The sequence below is a fragment of the Pseudogymnoascus destructans genome, assembly GCF_001641265.1.
Source record: "Pseudogymnoascus destructans isolate 20631-21 unplaced genomic scaffold scaffold_22, whole genome shotgun sequence".
Lineage (NCBI taxonomy): Eukaryota > Fungi > Ascomycota > Leotiomycetes > Thelebolales > Thelebolaceae > Pseudogymnoascus > Pseudogymnoascus destructans.
The window spans coordinates 73,007-89,864 of NW_020167541.1; the positions used below are offsets into that span (position 1 = coordinate 73,007).

The 16,858-nt window shown below is 51.4% G+C and overlaps 5 protein-coding genes and 1 non-coding gene across 6 annotated transcripts; 4 read left to right on the plus strand and 2 right to left on the minus strand.

Moving 5' to 3' along the window:
• Window positions 1–3,331: 3,331 nt before the first annotated feature.
• On the minus strand, window positions 3,332–7,665 carry NEO1 (Putative aminophospholipid-translocase). Its single transcript, XM_024471315.1, has 2 exons — window positions 3,601–7,665; window positions 3,332–3,548 (listed from the first exon to the last, which is right to left on the minus strand). Exons 1-2 carry the CDS (start codon window positions 7,497–7,499, stop codon window positions 3,431–3,433), a joined length of 4,017 nt encoding a protein of 1,338 aa, XP_024321083.1. The 5' UTR covers window positions 7,500–7,665; the 3' UTR covers window positions 3,332–3,430.
• Window positions 7,666–8,336: 671 nt separating this feature from the next.
• On the plus strand, window positions 8,337–8,789 carry VC83_07750 (uncharacterized protein; the record flags this gene model as incomplete). The annotated part of the gene is made up of 2 exons (XM_024471316.1): window positions 8,337–8,633; window positions 8,682–8,789. The coding sequence occupies 2 exons, from the start codon at window positions 8,337–8,339 to the stop codon at window positions 8,787–8,789; spliced, it is 405 nt and encodes a 134-aa protein (XP_024320996.1).
• A 321-nt stretch (window positions 8,790–9,110) lies between these two features.
• VC83_07751 (uncharacterized protein) lies at window positions 9,111–9,908 on the plus strand (the record flags this gene model as incomplete). Its single annotated transcript, XM_024471317.1, has 4 exons — window positions 9,111–9,136; window positions 9,187–9,349; window positions 9,504–9,760; window positions 9,815–9,908. The coding sequence occupies 4 exons, from the start codon at window positions 9,111–9,113 to the stop codon at window positions 9,906–9,908; spliced, it is 540 nt and encodes a 179-aa protein (XP_024320997.1).
• A 128-nt stretch (window positions 9,909–10,036) lies between these two features.
• VC83_07752 (uncharacterized protein) lies at window positions 10,037–12,231 on the minus strand. Its single transcript, XM_024471318.1, has 2 exons — window positions 11,823–12,231; window positions 10,037–11,760 (listed from the first exon to the last, which is right to left on the minus strand). The coding sequence occupies exons 1-2, from the start codon at window positions 11,958–11,960 to the stop codon at window positions 10,183–10,185; spliced, it is 1,716 nt and encodes a 571-aa protein (XP_024320998.1). The 5' UTR covers window positions 11,961–12,231; the 3' UTR covers window positions 10,037–10,182.
• A 28-nt stretch (window positions 12,232–12,259) lies between these two features.
• Window positions 12,260–12,358, plus strand: VC83_07753 (the record flags this gene model as incomplete). Its single annotated transcript has 1 exon — window positions 12,260–12,358. It is a non-coding gene; the product is annotated as a tRNA-Glu (tRNA).
• A 939-nt stretch (window positions 12,359–13,297) lies between these two features.
• FAR11 (Factor arrest protein 11) lies at window positions 13,298–16,176 on the plus strand (the record flags this gene model as incomplete). The annotated part of the gene is made up of 6 exons (XM_024471319.1): window positions 13,298–13,617; window positions 13,666–13,820; window positions 13,865–13,953; window positions 14,000–14,842; window positions 14,892–15,228; window positions 15,281–16,176. The coding sequence occupies 6 exons, from the start codon at window positions 13,298–13,300 to the stop codon at window positions 16,174–16,176; spliced, it is 2,640 nt and encodes an 879-aa protein (XP_024320993.1).
• Window positions 16,177–16,858: the final 682 nt, after the last annotated feature.

Genomic DNA, 16,858 nt, shown 5'->3' on the forward strand with positions numbered 1-16,858 from the left:
ATACAGAATGAGCTTAAGGAATATCACTTTATTACTACGAAGCCAATTGCGCAGCAGCGTACGAATGCTCAAGATGAGTGTTACGGCTATGGTAACGTGATGTCATGGTTACAGGACCAGGGCCTAGTAACGTGACATGTGAGTCACAGGGGGCAAGCGGGGTAGGCTGCCATGTGACGGGGCTAATGGATAGTTGCAGAAACTAGTGGATATTGGATAGTTGAGCTATCCACAAACTATCCTGAATATCTAACTATCCGCCAACTATCCAGATTACCCATGAGGCACGACGCCACTATATAAGTAGATAGTATTTCCTTAGATAGGAGCTTCGTGCTCAACTCAATACAGTATTTGTTATATACTAGTAACGTGTTACTTGAAGCCTTTGTGTCTGATCCCCTGCCTCCTCTGATAAGTAAACCTTTACGCAAGAGAACCTCTGTGTCTTCTATCGTTTAGAAGTCAGCGTTACACTTTGAGCACCACTTCTACGAGGCACTGGCTCATACACAAAGCAACATGTCTGTCGTCAGTTCGAAGGGGAAAACCCCCACCACGCCAACTTCGTCTCAGAGGTTGAGAATGAAGAGATGCCCGATGCACCCACCATCAACGAACTCAAGGAAACTCTACGTGTCAAGTTGCCCGACACTTACTCCGGCAACCGAAAGGAACTTGAGGTGTTTTTGCTACAGGTCGAACTGTACCAGCACTTCAATGACGAGAAGTTTCCCACCCAGGAGAGCTATGCCCTGTGGACTGCGTCCTACCTTAGGGGGGAAGCCCTGCGATGGGTCGAACCATTCCTCAAGGATTATTTCAAATATGAAAGTACCAATGGAAGCATGGCAACTACCCAAGGCATGTTTGGTGGTTGGAAAGGATTCTGTAAGGAAATCCGTCGCATGTTCGGCGATATCGATGAGATCAAGACTGCGGAAGACCATCTGTACGCACTAAAACAGACTGGCAGCACTCTCACGTATGCCACGGAGTTCCAGAGATACGGCAATCAGACCGGCTGGGATACCAGCGCACTCATCAGCCACTATCGCCGTGGGCTGAAGAGTAACGTCCGAATGGAACTTGCACGCATGGAAACTCAACCAACGGATATGGTGTCTGTCATCGAGCACACCGTCCGAATCGACAACCGGATGTATGAATTCCAGAAGGAACGTCAAACCTACGACAACCCAAAGAAGTACAACAAGTACCGAGGGAACGAAGGCCGAAGACGGGACAACCACCCACGAGACAATCGTTGGTCAGACCCTATGGAACTTGATGCCACATTCAAAACCAGACGACCCCGTGACCCAAAGAAGGAGAGACAAGTTAAGGAACGACTCTGTTTCAACTGCGACAAACCTGGCCACATGGCCCGGGACTGCAGGCAGTCAAAGAAAGGGGACGGTGGAAGGAAGTTCGGCAAGCAACTTAACGCCACCTGGACAGGACAGTTGAACGCAACGTTTGTGAGCAAACAGGACTGGGGAATAAACGGCGAGAGCACCTCAGAAGACGAGACCTCAGACGAAGGGTCGGAGGCGGAATCGTTCACCGTCTCGGAACAGGAGACCTTCGACGAACTCGCACCCACTTTGTTCGCAAAAAACGCACTTGTCTTGGTTGCATCTGATGGCAAACTGTTGGCAGCAAACTCCGCCATGCACAAGTATGAAACCCAATTGTCTTGAAGATAGTTCACATGAGCTCGCAAGTAGCGTTCGAGCTCTGCATTGAATCGCTCAGTCTGTCCATCTGTTTCTGGGTGGAAGGCAGTTGAAAGTTTGGCTGAAATTTTCCAAATTTTGCAGAGCAAACTCCAGACTTCTGCAATGAACTGAGGACCTCTGTCTGATATTATCGAGTTTGGTAGACCATGGTGCTTCCATACATGTCGAAGTAAGAGCTGTGCTGTAGCTTCTGCAGTAGTCCCTTCTTGCCCAGCGAAACACGGAATGAAATGTCTTTCTTTCGTCAACCTGCATGCAACAACCAAGATAGCATTGTTCCCTTCACAGAGTGGTAATCCTGTCACGAAATCCATTGATATATCCATCCATGGTCGACTGTCAATAGGGATTGGTTGTAGAAGTCCATTGTAGGAATCTTGAGATGGTTTCGATCTTCGACAACTATGGCAGTTTTTGATATATCGAATTATTGGAGCTTGACCTACTGGCTTTTCGACGCCAGGTTGAGGAGTCGAAGAAGCGGTCGAGCCGAAGCCGGGCTCGCCTTCAGTTTGGAGGTGAGCTTACGGCAGCTCACGCTCACGAGCTTCGGGCCCAGAAAGCTGAGCTAGCAGCTCAGAAGCTTGAGGCCAAGCGGGTTCGAGTAGCCCGCCAGGCTGCCTACCGGGCCCAAAAGCAGCTTCGCCGGGCAGGAATTGAGGCCCGGAAGGAAGAGCGCCTCCGAAAGAAGGGGGTAGCAGCTCTTCGGAAAGCTGGCCTCCCAATTCCTCCAGAGTTTGAGGACCTAATTCCTGACCCGGAAGCCCTCCAAACTGAGGTCGAGAGTGAGGGCGAGGGCGAGGGCGAGGGTGAGAGTGGGAGAGAGGGTAGGAGTGGGAGCGAAGAAGTGATAGTTTCATAGAATGGCTTAATTATGTACCTTTACATACAAATTACTATGGAGAGGTACTTACGGTCGCAATTGTGACGAGCCGCGTATTGCTTCCTCTCGAGTTGGGCAGCCGCGTATTGCTTACTCCAACCAACCTTGAGCGAAGCGAAATTTGGTCACGACGATTATTCATCTGGCGTTCGGTCATGTCGCACCACTTTAGACGCTCATAACTCCACGACTCTTGGAGCAAATCGCTCGCCTGTCGCTCTATGTAACAGGTAACCCTCTAAAGTCTGTGGTGCGGGCGACGGCTGCCCTGCTCCGACCATGAACCATCCATCGCGATCTTTGTGTGCCCTTGCGCACGGACCAACTTTCGGGTTCTTGGTAAGAACCACGCCCGAGAGTCGGGACATATTAAGGGGTAGTAGGGGCTCCTAGGTTTCGATTAAAGGTTGTAATAGTAGAGCTTCTATACGACTCGTTTTTGTATAGGGAGGAGACTTACGTATGGTATAAGCTAACGGGAGATCATAAAGTAGGGTTTTGGTAGGGTTGGCCATTCCCAAGCGCCTGTTACGTTATATCACCGTATAGGGGGGTTTTAGCATAGATATGTAACACAATCTCTCTAAGCGACGCCTATCGCGTTATATCACCGAGTGGGAGGATTTGAAAGCAGATACGCAACACAATCTTTATCTAAGTTACGGCGTAGTAGCGGCGCCCGTCGCATTATATCACTAAGTGGGGGGCTTGAAATCATATATGCGACACAATCTCTATCTCATTACAACGCTTCGCTATGCTATGCTAATAAAAAAGCCGCCGGAACCCGACTGATCTCCGACGCCTATATCCCCTGAACCTTCCTGTACGACGGAGGCTTGATCCTCCTTCTAATCAGCTTCCCCGCATACCACGGAATCAAGCTGACTGCACAAATAGCCGCCACTCTCCAATAGAACCCCCTATTCTCCGTTAGCATTTAATCGCTAGCCACAATGTGGATAGTAAACTTACAAGGTCATCATATATCCCAAATCAAAGTAGCCCCCAAGGAACGGGACGCTCGCCACATACGCAAGCGACGTCCCGACAAGGCAGACCACCATAACCCAGTGCCACGTAGTGATTTCCATGGCCACCATGCACAGCTCGTTAACCACCACACATGTAAAGCTCACGGCCACCATCCTATTTCCATCGACCTCTGTTAGGATTTGGCTGAGCCCCTGAATAATGCAACCCTGGTAGATCGACACCCCAACCCACATGAAGAACGTGCGGTAGCTGAGCGATGCACCAGATGTGAGTTCCTTGTACAGCTCCGGGTACAGATTCGCGAGGTCCTCGTCCACATCGCGGTCCAGCACGAGGGAAAAGACAGGCGCCATAGTGTACACAGTAGCATATCCGACCATCAGCCAGTCTATATACAGACCCTCCGGCTCGAATTTCAAGGCGATACTGTACATGGTCTGGCAAACGGCGACGATCAGTCCTCTGTGGATGACGAACTGTGCGAGCTTGGCTGAGCGCTTGTAGCTATTACGGCCATGCCAGACAAGCAGCTTAGTCAGATGACAGAATTGCTCGATGGAGAAGTCTGCAGCGAGAGACGCCTGCCGACCTTCCTTCCCGACAATTCCGACGCCCACATCCGCGGCTTGAATCATAGAAACATCGTTACCGCCATCACCAATGCAGCAGACTCGCTTCTTCGTGTATTCGCGGATGAGTTTTGCAACGTCGGCTTTTTGAGTTGGGGAACAACGGCAAGCGACAACGGTAGGGAGGCGAACGGCAAGGGAGATGAAGTCGTCGCGGAAGTATCTGAGGAATAGGGCTAAACTCTCACCGTCGATGAGAAGGCAAGCGTCCAGTTTGCTGTGGAGGAAGTCCAGGTGGTCTTGAGCGTTATCTTTGCGCTTGAGCTGCGCGACAGTATGCACATATTGACCACGAGCGACAAGCTTGGAGCTCACAGCAACACAGCGGGCTGTTTCGACTTTATCACCTGTTAACATCCAAATCTTGATACCTGCATTGCGGAGAAGCTCGAGGGATGCCTTCACATCCTTTTGTAGCTTGTCCTCGACACCAGTCACGCCAAGTAACTCGAGGTCACGCTCGAGGTACTGGGAGACCACTCGCGCAATGCCACCATCGCGACCCTGGATCTCAATAGATGCCTCCCTGTGCTTCACTGCAAACTCTTTGTAATGCTGGGCGGATAGTCGCTTTCTCCCAACAACAAGCGTCCGTAATCCTTCCCGGGCCATATTTGCCGTTTCTTCGTCAAGCCAATCATTAGCTGCAACAATGTTACCCATAACTGTGTCCGCGCCTTTTTGGTAAAACCAGATCTCTCCAGCCTCAAGGTCAGAACGGAGAGTTGACTCATTGCCTTCATAAAACTGCACAATAACTCCCATACGCTTTCCTTCTGAAGTGAACGGGAAGATGTCGAGAATCTTGACTCGGACAACTGAACGGCCAGTATCCACAGACTGGAGTAGCATCCCCTTCCTGTCTCGGTGTAGTAATCGCAGACCCACGGCTTCCGTCCATTTGACAATGGCAATTTCGTCAGGTGAAGAGGCTTGGTATGTGGTGACGGTCTCCCCATTCTCCTCATCCATAGTAGGAGTTACATTGTGACAAAGCGCTAGGGCTAGAACAACATCACGAACACGAGAGCCAATCTCTCGTCTTGTTCGTGTGGCCGTGACATTGGTGGCCGTGGCGACATAGGTTGAAGATGGTGTTATTAGAGTAGCGCCGTTATTCCTCAAGGTTGGAATGGAAAAGCCTTGCTTAATATATGACGCCACTTCATCCATAGCGTCGTTGGCATACGAGACTGTGCCAACATGTATTTTCTTCATTTCCATTTCGTTTTGTGTTAATGTGCCAGTTTTGTCGCTCAGGAGATATTCGATGCGGCCGAGCTCTTCCGGTATTGTGCTGGTACGGACCACCGTTCCTTCGATGCCTTTGTCTCTTTGGATATACCAGGAATATACAGATTTTCCCATATCAAGATTCACTCGGAGACTTATCGGAACGATGGTCGAAAAGAGAACTAAGAATCTCACAATCTTAACATACCATTTCCCAGTAACAGTGTGCCCAACCGCCTCAAAGGCAACAAGGACGATAGAAAGGGTAACTGTGAGAGCGCAGAGTATCTTAACCAACGAGTTAATCTCGTATTCCAACAAGCCAGTCTTTGACCGAGATTGAGAAGTTGACAAGGCGGACCTCGTTTGAGAACCGGTGTAAATTATGACGGCAAGGGTAACAGCGTTCGATGCGAGAACTGTATTTGCCCACGCAGTATTGTCTATTGATAGTGACGCGGTCTTTGAGCCATCGGGATGCTCCTCATCTGCCCCTTCAGTTACATTCGATGGGCCACCCTGTAATTTATCAATCGACTGTCTCGAACCCCACCCGTAGGATCTCGGTTCAAGCTCGACTGTGCCCATAAACTCGTTCACCTTCTTATCAGGTTTTCCAGCTGTGACTCGAAGTCTCACAAATTCAGACACTGCCAAGGACTGTGTCAAAGGAGAACCAAGACGTAATTTCCAGTCAGTTTCTCCGTCAAGCTGATCCGTCCTGATGAAGGTCTCTCCGATTCCGTCACCAGCAGGCGAAGGGGCGTTCTCAGCCGGTGGCGTTTGTTCCACTCTAGATGTAGAAACTGAATCTCCTAATAAATATTCGGTTTCGTTGGTCGCATCTGGTTGGCCATCTGGGCCGTCTCCAGCCGACGAATCATGTGTATAACTTTGGAGGATCACCACATCAGCCGGCACACGTTGGTCTTTTCCAAGTTTCAGGACATCACCAACACGCAAATCGCGTGACTTCTTAACAACCTCAATGTAGGTAGCTGACGGTTCCGGGGGGGATAAAATCCCATCACTCTCTACCGCCTCTTCTTCCTCTCGAATGTCGCCAAGCCTATCGCGCCTGCGACTCGTCTTGCTTGCTTTTCTCGCCGATTTCGGTGCTCTTCTTCTAAAACTCATCCCCTCATTATCATATCCAGCGGCATCAAATCTTACAACCGTATATCCCTCCGAATTTGCCTCATTGTCTCTCCTCCTCCGGTCTATGTCGTCAAATGCTTCCTTCCCCAATGTGATGGCCAGAACAAACACCAGCGGAACAATATATGTGGATAGATATCCAATTCGCAGTGCGGGTATGGCTTGCGATAAAGCGACAAGTAAAAAGTACATGTTGAAGAAGAATGAGAACTCGTTGTACAGGGTAACCGGAAGAAAGCTCCACGGTGTGTATTTGGCGTTTGAGACGGCATTAGGGGGAAATTTCGTGGCTTGAGATCTCCCAACAGCTACTGTACGCGACGACGCAGGATCGTGCTCCTCCTCCGGGTTCTCGTCGTCGTCAGGTTCGTCAGGCCTGGGAGGGCTTTGTAAGAAGCTGGGCATTCGAAAGCGGGAGCCCATCCTACTGACTGTGCTGCGGTATGCATCGGGGCTTGGACGTGAGCGTCTTCTCTTCGAGCCCTGCAATAAAGCCGCATCGTCCTCATTGGTGGCGCTGTTGTCTGTATTCCAACCTCCATCACCCCCCTGATCATCGTGTGCCCCGCTATCCTCCCCACCTCTGCCTCTGCCTAGCTCGCCATATCTCCGATGCCTCGCGCCCGTGCCCCGAAGTCCGCCCATGCGCAAGTTTCGTAGTGCTATATGCCCTTTTCGCTCTTGATGCGCCCGAATCTCTTCGTGGCTCCTCCTGCTCGCAGCGGATGCCAGCCCATTCGACGGGTTTGAGGTTGTGATAGGGTCGAGCTCTTGCAGGTCAATATCTAGGTCGGAATCTGAATCTTCAACTGGGGGGCTTTGGGCGTTTGGCTTGCTGTAGTGTGTCGAGGACGACATGCCAGGCTGCCGGAGAGCACGGGGGTATGGGTGCCTTTTAGGTTACGTGTGGTAACGTATTCGAAATAAAATATATAGGCCGCAAGTGTTCTTCAAGCATAATTTGGTGTCTTAGAGGTGTAACCGAACCTTGGGTTCTTGTAAAAGGGCGTTATGATATTTGGCGTTCGGGTGGACGAGTACGCAATGACATACGTAGAAGCCAAGTCGGCCACAATTGTGCCGCCTCCCACTGGCCACTCACGTGACACCGAAGCTTTGCCTTGGTGATTTCAGCCTTCTTGAAGCCCAAAGCCCCAACGGAGAATCTTTATACTGCGGCAAGTATAAAGTATAATAACCATTTATCTTTTCTCATTGTGTAGAATGCATTGTCTTGCTAAAGTCCTTGCTTCTACTGCACACATTTTGCGTTCTTAAACGGGTTTGTGTCACACCAGGAAAGCACATTTATGCAGTATCATAACTGTGTAGAGCGTATTTGCTGCAGCGGCATCCGTAGAACAACGTGGCGATTTCATAGATTGATATTGTAGAAATTATAAGGGAACTTGATAATTCCCGTCACAATCCTAAAATCCCTTGTATTTCTTCGATCTGCATGTTTCGCAGGGATTCGCGGAATTTGCGGCGAGGAGTCGCGTCTAACATTAACTTAGCGCTTCGCTAGACGGCAGCCTACCTAAAATCCAGAGCGAAGCGAGCTCGCTCTCCTCGTAAATAGGCACCAGCGTTTAGGCATATCTTAACGATCCGCTTCGGCGCTGGAAACCTGTTAAAAACCTACTATTTGTCAGAAACTCTAATATAAATCAATACCAATAGCCATCCATAGTCATGTCTCGCGAAATCCTCCTGGTAGTTTACCATCAATCCCTGAACACGCCGGCGCACTGGACTATGTTCATCCCGAACAGCGACGGAGATGTCCAGGGGAAAAAGATCCATGCCGTAGGAAACCCCTTCCAAGGCTACCAGCTTGAAATCGCAGAGTACGACATTTCGAAGGACGGACGAAAATATGAGATAATCTCCCTCGGGACTATAAATGATAACGGGCTATCCCAACTCGATACTAAGGCTCGGAGTATTCCAGCACCTGGCGTTAGCAAGAATCCATTGAATCGATTCGAGGTAAGGCACTTTTGTATAAGAAGAGATTTAGACTAATGGGTATTACAGGTTGATAATTGCCAAAGCTGGCTCAAGCGTTATGTTGATTTACTAGTTAAAGATGGGGTGATGGCCCAGCCGGCTCGTGATGCGCTTGATAATGCTCCGAGAATATAAAGGGCCTCGAGGTATCACTGTATCTAGATTTTCCCGTCGTCAAAGGCTTTACTTGAACTATAAATCGATGGGGCCCACAGGGGATAAATTTGCTGCTAGGTTCCATCGATAGAGGTATCTTGGACAGATACTCTCAGACAGATTTCCCAATTCAGCGTATCTTCCGCTGAGTAACTGTCATGTATCTCAGAATCAATAGTGATAAGATGTTAATCTATGCTGTATCAGCACAATAGTTTTTCCAGGCAAGATTATATTCTTTATTAATATAACTACCTATGCGGGCATTTTGTCACGTCAAGACCTACCAAAACCTGCACCATGGCCTCCATCCGAGACGACCCAACGTAAGGTGGCCGTGCCAACCTGTTCTGCTCCAGGAAACTGACATTACCAGGCTGGAAGAACCCTTCTGGAATGATGAGATGAAAGAGCAGTGCGACCAGGCCAAGTCTTTCTGGAAACTGTGGATCGGGAGACAGTGCGGAAAGTGCTTAAGATTTCACGTGACGGAGGAAGAAATCGAGATTCTGAAGGAACACAAAGAGAACTTTGACGACGTAAGTTTGGACGCGTTCTATTTTTCACGCCCATTAATTCGTCACGTTGCCTCTCAAGTCATTTCAAATATTGCTGGTCTATAATTCCCCATCAACTTCTCGATCAAATATCCACTCTATCAAAAACTTGGCCAAGAACTGACGATATCCACAGTCAAGGACGCTTTTCCTCGGAGTCCACAAACTCCTTGCCGTCGACATCGCAAACCGCACCGAGTACTACGAGACCTGCAGAATACGCTCTAAATGGGGCGAGATGCACGAATCAGCCTTGTTCACCATGGACGTCAAGAAGAAATACCGGCACGCCACAGAGAAAAGGAGGAAGGCGCTTTGGGAATACCAGTGCAAGACCGAGCAGCTGGGCGTGGAGATGGACGATATTGCTGACATAAAGTGCATGATTGACGCGTAAGTCCCCTGCTGAATTGATGGGCTTGTTTTGGGATTCTGATACTTTTGAAGACTGGCAGTGGACGTGGCGAGAGGCGTTGCGCCCGCCGAGGGAGAATGTGCGAAGGATGATATGCCCGAGAAGAGAGGAGTAGTACAGAACTGAAACAAATGTATATCCATTTTACCTACACAAAAATACTACACACAATACGGCCGTATACAATGTCCCGACTCCCTCCTCACATCCCCGCAATCCCCCTTCCCACTGCCCCAGCAATCTGAACAAGACCCCCTTGAACAGCGTCTTCGGAAGATCCCCCGCCCAATGCCCCATCTCCCTCAGCCTCCTCTCCCAGGCCATCTTCTGTTCCTCCCCAAGTTCCTCCCACGTCCTCCCATCATGCGGGCCATGCTCCTCCTTATTGTCCAGGTGGGCATCAACCAGGCCCCCCAGCGCCGGCCTTGATATCCCGCTCTATCTCCTCTCTCGCACCCTCCTCATCCCCGGCGTTGAAGGTGGCGAGCTTCTCCGTCTCCTCGTCGGCTCCACGCTCTCCAACCGCCGGCCTCATCACAATTGGCTGCCCCTCTGCGGCTTCCGAGCGTAGCGCGGCCAGGGGCGATGCAACAGGATGGTCGGCGAACGCCTCATAGCTCGCCGCACCACCGCTGCTCGCACCCTCGTTCGGACTCTGCCAGTGGGCCGGCTCGCGCGTGGTGAGATAGTTGCGGATGGTAGCCGGGAGGCGCTCTTCCGCGCGGAGGATAGGGGGGCTACGGCCGCCCAGCTCGAGGATGGTTTGGAGGAGGATGGCAATAGCGACGATGGCCAGGACGGAGATGGCGTTGCGGACTCCGAATTCAGGAGCTGTGCCGGCGGGTTTGAGGGCGATTTGGTAATGCTTCTTTTCTTGTGAGAAGGAGAGGGGGAGGGATTGCACGACGACTGTGTTGCCTACGCTCACGCTGGCCAGGCGCAGCGTCTGAGCTGAGCCTTCTTTCTCCGTTGGAGTGAATGGAGCGAACGCCAGACCGGTGATTTGCATCGGGTGTACATCTTCAACGCGCGTCAAGAGCTTCGGTGCGGTCATTAACGTGACCGCGCGAGAGACCGCGTACCCCAACGTCGCGATCGAGATGGAGGCTTGGTCGGCAGCCGCAAGCACGAAGCGCGCGTTATCCTGTACACCACCCGCTATTGGCGGGGGATTCAGGTTCGCGACGGCGAGGCTAGTTGCCTGTGTTACTTTCTTGGGTAGGAAGAGCGTCTGTGCTGGGTTGGCTACGTAACCTGTGGGCTCGAGCGTGATGCGCAGGATGCGGATCTGGGCGCCGGTGCGCGCGGGTTTGTTGATCAGGACGGCGAGGAAGTTGGGGGTGAGGAAGCAGAGGGAGCGGAATGAGGAAGGTGGTGGGGAGCCGGGTTCGCGCTCGCCGATGGAGTCAGGCATGTCGTATATTGAGATGGCGTCTTCGAGTTCCGCTTGGGGAGAGATGGTCTTGAGGAAGATGCTGTGGTTGTCGCAGTATGCGACACGGTACTCCTCCAGGCCGGTTTGGATGACATCCACATCCTCTGCCTCCCTATCCAGCTCGATGACCCCGCGGGAGCTCAAGCTCTTCTTCCCATCTGATGTGTCGAAGATGGCGAGCCTCGAGGGGTTTGCGAAGCCCGTCGCGACAACGCCGAGTTGGACGCCCTTCTCAGACGGCCGCGACAACCTCAATAGTCGCTGGTATGTCGCCTTGTCGTTCGACTTGAAGAGCTGTTCCCTCGAAACCTCTTGGATTATCGGGCTGCCCTTCTTCTGCTTCTTGCCAAGCGCATAGACGCGGAAGTGCTCGTTATTCCCTTTCTCGACATCCTTGGTGCTGGAGTTGACGCCGGCATAGATGAACGTGAAGCCACTGACGGTCTTGCTCACGGCCAAGCTAGTGGGGTTGTCCTCCTCTTTGCTGAGCTCCGCTTCGGCGATTTCTCCCAAGTTGTCAGGATCTGAGGCGTCGAGGACTGACTGCAGGCGCAACACGTTAGCATGGAGCGACAATCTCTTTCCCAACACGAGAGGCGCCTCACAATTTTATTCCCAACTCCATTCTTGCCCGCGCCGCCGCCTCCTGCTACCACAAGCCGTGTTGCATCATTGGGGTCGAAGTCGCAAGCGTAGAGGGGATATGAGAGCGTCACTTTCGCGGACGCAATTCCTGGCGCCATGGTGAGTCCCGGTTTCTGTGTGAACGTGTGACTCCGTGAGTGTCGGAGACACAGATATATGTTGAAGGGCGCTGGGCAGTCGCAAACACTGGTGGGAGCTCTACAGGCCTGTTATGGCACAATGACGACGGGCCGATAGTGATGCCACCTATGGAAATTAGCAGGGAGCTACCCCGGACGCTACGCTAAAAGGCCCATAAATATGTATTCTAGAACGTCGAATAGACGCATTTTTTGGAAGTTTGATTTAAGCCTGCGCTATATATGTGGACTAATAACTCGTCTAGTTACATCAAAGGATCCGAACTGGTGTATCGGTAACATATCCGCCTCTCAATATTCGAGTTTCGCTTGAAAAGATTCCGCGGTTGCGCGGGGTTCGACTCCCCGGTTCGGAAAGAACCATTCATCTAAGATGAATAAAGTCTATTTTTTTTGCATTTTTTTTTATAGATTGTATATATTACATACATTATATTTCAATCCATAAGCACAGTCGAGCAATAGCAAATAAACTATGGCCTCTTACAGTACTCCGTACTCTGTGTAGACATAATTATTTCGAAGGGCAAACTATTTTTTTGTTTTTTTGTATGGGAAGCGAGGATTAACGAGCAGGAGCTCTCTAAATAGATATACATAGTACGCTAACCTTATCAGGCGAGGTACAATCGCGACCACGATTGTGGAGAAAAGCCACGATAAGCCAAGGAGCCAGAGCTTTCATTTTGGCCCGGCCTTTGTGCTGTGCTGTATACCTTGAAGATGCATAGACATCTCGACATCACCATATAATAATAGACGCTGTCCATACACGTGACCGCCATTGACTGCGCCTTAACAACCACCGCCGCCACCATGACCGGCCTCTGGAGCCCCAGCAACTCCCATTCCGAGCCACCGTCCGACCCAGCTCCCGAAGATACTACCCTCGATGCCACCCTCGATGCTGCCCTTAATGCAGACATAGCCGACACAGGCGTCGTCGACATCTCCCCCCCCCCGGCACACCTCCCTCCCACGAACCTAACCCCAGCCGTACCCAGATCCAGCGCGACCAAGTCGCCCCTCCCCCACCGCACCAGCCCCCGCCGCCTCCAGCGCCCCAGCAGGTGGGCCACCCCGACGACTCACTCTCACTCTTGCAGCTGAAGCGCATTGTGTCCGACTTGCCGCGCGTGGAACCCACCTCATATGCCTTCACCTATGCGGACACAGCAAGCTTCGAAGAGGAGATCGATGAATGGTTCGGGTATGCGAATACAGAGAGTCTGAGGGTGAACCGGGCAAGGATATGCTGGGGAGGGAGGTGGAAGCAGAGTAGCAAGAAGCTATGGATGGAGGAGGAGAGGAGTGTTAAGAGCGAGTTTGTGAGGAAGGAGTGTGAGGGTCTGAAGGGGGAGGCGGGAGGGAGGAGAAAGAGCTTGCAGAGGATTATGCATATATTACTTGGTGTTTGGGATGAGAGTGCTGGGACGGCGAAGCCTCTTGCGCATTCGTCAAGGGATGTGGGGGTGGGGGAGGAAGAGCCTCAAATCAGGAGCCAGGCCACGAAGAGCCAGGTCGATGCTATGAAGGACGGCGTTGCCCTAGTCACGGAGTGTGGTGGGGTTGCTGCTGCGTTTCAGGCGATGGCAGCCATTCTAGATGGAGTCCGGTAAGTGATATGAACGAAGACTACCTTTTGTTCTTACTGACAGATCAGGAATGAGGAATACCGTGAACTCCGAGAGTCTCAGATGCTGCAAGGAATTGGCCAGTTGCCCGATGAAATCGACAACTCTATGACAGTCATGTACATCCTGATCCACGTCACGGTAACCTGGCCCGAAGAGTTTTCAGCCACAAAAGAAGCACTCGGTATGTACAACTGGGTTATGTTCTAATGTAGCTAACAATTGCAGCTGCCTTGAAGCCAAACCTTTTGGAATATCTCCTCACTACTGTTGCAAAACTCCGCTGGGATGACATCCCTGAGCTGCCACAAAATAAAGTTTGTCTTCCCATCTCCATTTGATAACTACGGACTAACCGATTAGGTCTTTAATCTCTTCTGGAAATCTTTGTTGCTTATTTTTGGGAACATGAGCGAGCTCGACACCGTAAAGGCTGCCGTTGCAGAGAACCTTCAGGCGGAAGGAAAGAAGAGCGAATTGATCACCGCGTCCCCGTTGGACTACCACATTTTTCGACAAGAAATCACCTCAAAATACCCAGCATATATACCACCAGCGCCGCTTCTTCCCCTCGAGCTTGATAATAACTCGATACTACCTCCGCTTCCAAACCACCCTCCTCGGAACACTGGCCAAAACGGCATTATACCGACCCCTGCAACTGCCAACAGTGGCGGTTCTATTCTTCATCAACCCGTGCACATTGCCACGCCAGCACCTTCACCCCCGCCGTCACCACCAGTAGGCGGGAAGGCTGGCAAGAAACAAAACTACCAAACGAACCAGAACTTCCCGTTCATGTATCCACCTCTGGATAGTACGAGCAACAATGCCGGTGGCAAAGGCACAGCAGGCCGTCAAGGCGAGCTAGTTGGCCGAAAATGGGAGGGAAGTGAGATTCCTGCTTCTATTCTGGAGGCTGGAGAGCTATTTGCCAAGAGAATGAAGATGACGAGAGCTATGAGGCAACTTTGGGATGAGCGGGAAGCTTTTCTAAAGCATGAAAGGGGATGGGATGGACAGGGTAGCGAAGATGACCCAGACTTTGACGTCGATGAATTGGAATTAGATGAAGCACTGTCGAGGAGACTGGAAGCTTTGGGGAGAGAAGAAGAAGAGGAGGAAAAGAAGGTCGAACTAGACGTTGGGTCGAGGCCTGTGAGCGAAGATGTCAAAAAGCGCCTTGAAGTGGTTGAAGATTTCTACGTAAGTCACATGGCATCGCCAAGTTCCGCTCCCAAACTGACATTTCTAGGGGGCTGCACTCCTACAAATGCAATCACTGGTGATTGTATTGCTCAAGGCTGTTCTGGCCAATGTCACCGCATTGATCACCCAGCCAATTACGGGGCAGCCTCAGCAACAAAATGGACTCCAGCCAGGCTTCCAGTCGGAATCCAATTTAAGGAATAGCACTGCAGGTCAACGACGACCAGCCCACGCTCAAGAGGCTCAGAATCCGTCCCAGCCAGCGGTATTTGACGTTCGCGATCTACCAATTGAAGATTTAGAGGCACTGAGGCAACGAGAAATCACACTGAAAGCTGTTTCTGGAATTCTTCTGGTTCTCCTGAAATGGTTCAAAGTGTCTTGTAAGCCTCCCATTACCTATCAAGCTAAGATTACATGCTAATGACAAACAAGACATCCTTAAATTCGAGTATCTCACCCAGCTCCTCCTGGATTCCAACTACCTCCCCTTAATCTTGAAGCTATTTGCCCATCAAGACGTCGACAAACTTGTCGATACTGACTCCGACCGCGCTGCCCTCTCCTTCTTCACATACTGCAACAAGTCCAGCAAACACCCCGGCACCCCTTCCCCAGCCGAAAACTCCGAATCTGAGGACGACGCCGCCCCGCCCCCAATCAAACGCAACCGTCTCTCCCCGTCCTCAGCAACCGACAAGCTTCCAGCGGTCACCTACCGCAGCCCCTCCGCAATCCATTCCCCCCTCCAAGTCGACGAGCTTGGCGCTCCCATCCCCATCGTCCCCGCTGCGCCTAGCACGAACTACTCCTGGCGCAACTTCTACAGCGCCATTACGCTGCTCCGCGTGATGCAGAAGATCTGCAAGGGCAAAGCTCATCGCAACCTGCTCCTCGTGCAGTACAAGAGCAGCAACATCATCAAGAAGGCGCTGAAAGTGCCACAGCAGGAGTTGCGCCTGTACACGCTCAAGCTGTTTAAGAGCCAGGTGCCGTACTGTGGACGCAAGTGGCGGCAGGGGAATATGCGCGTCATTACGGCGGTATACTTGCATTGTCGCCCGGATCTGAGAGATGAGTGGCTCAGTGGGAGTGATGTGGATGGGGATATGGAGGAGGCGCTGCCTTTGGAGCAGGCGCTGAGGAGTCTGACGTACTGGGGGAATGTGAGGAGGTATAAGAAGGTTATGGCTGGGGAGGTTTCGACGGATGGTGGGGAAGGTGACTTTTTTAGGAGGGAGTTGGAGAAGATGGAGATTATGGCGGGGTCGGATGGGGAAGAGGCAGAGGCTGAGACGGGGTGGGAGGGTGCTGGCCAAGGTTGGCAGTAGAGCAAGGGGTGGATCCGGCGTAGTAGCTTTATGGATGGAGCGTTGGAGCCTGGCGCGTGAATATAGGTGGACAGTGTCTATGTGACCTGAAGTAACTGGTAGCATCCCACCTCTTTTTATTTTTCTCTAGGCACTCGGTCCTCATTGTGCAATTGTAGATGATTGTAAGTGCCTTCCTAACCTACAGTATCTGAGAAACACGATCACGGATCATAGCCGCTGACATGGCCACTAGACTGCAGGGTTTCTGTCTGGACATGTCACCAGAACTAAGCTTCTTTCTCTGCGGCTTTGGCACACAAGCCCAGGATATCGTCATAGACGATCAGACCAACAATCATCGGCTGCAGGACTCCAACACCAGCCTTCGCTGCAATGACACCAGTTGCCGCTGGGAACACGGCACCGCCAGCTTGGGCTACAACAAAGATGATTCCTAGCGTCCTTTGTTAGTCTGGCTGCCGCGTTGGGGATATTGAATACGCACCAAGTGATGGCGCCAATTTTGCGGGTGGCATCAACATCTTCCCAGTTGTCATGCCATGGTATCATAGCAGCTAGTTCTATCTTCCCGCCATGCACAGGGCAGCACCGATCCGTTGATAGGAGCGGGCCATAAACTTACAGCAGCGAAAAATGGGCCTAGGAAAAAACTCATCAACGCCGCACACACGGCAGTCGC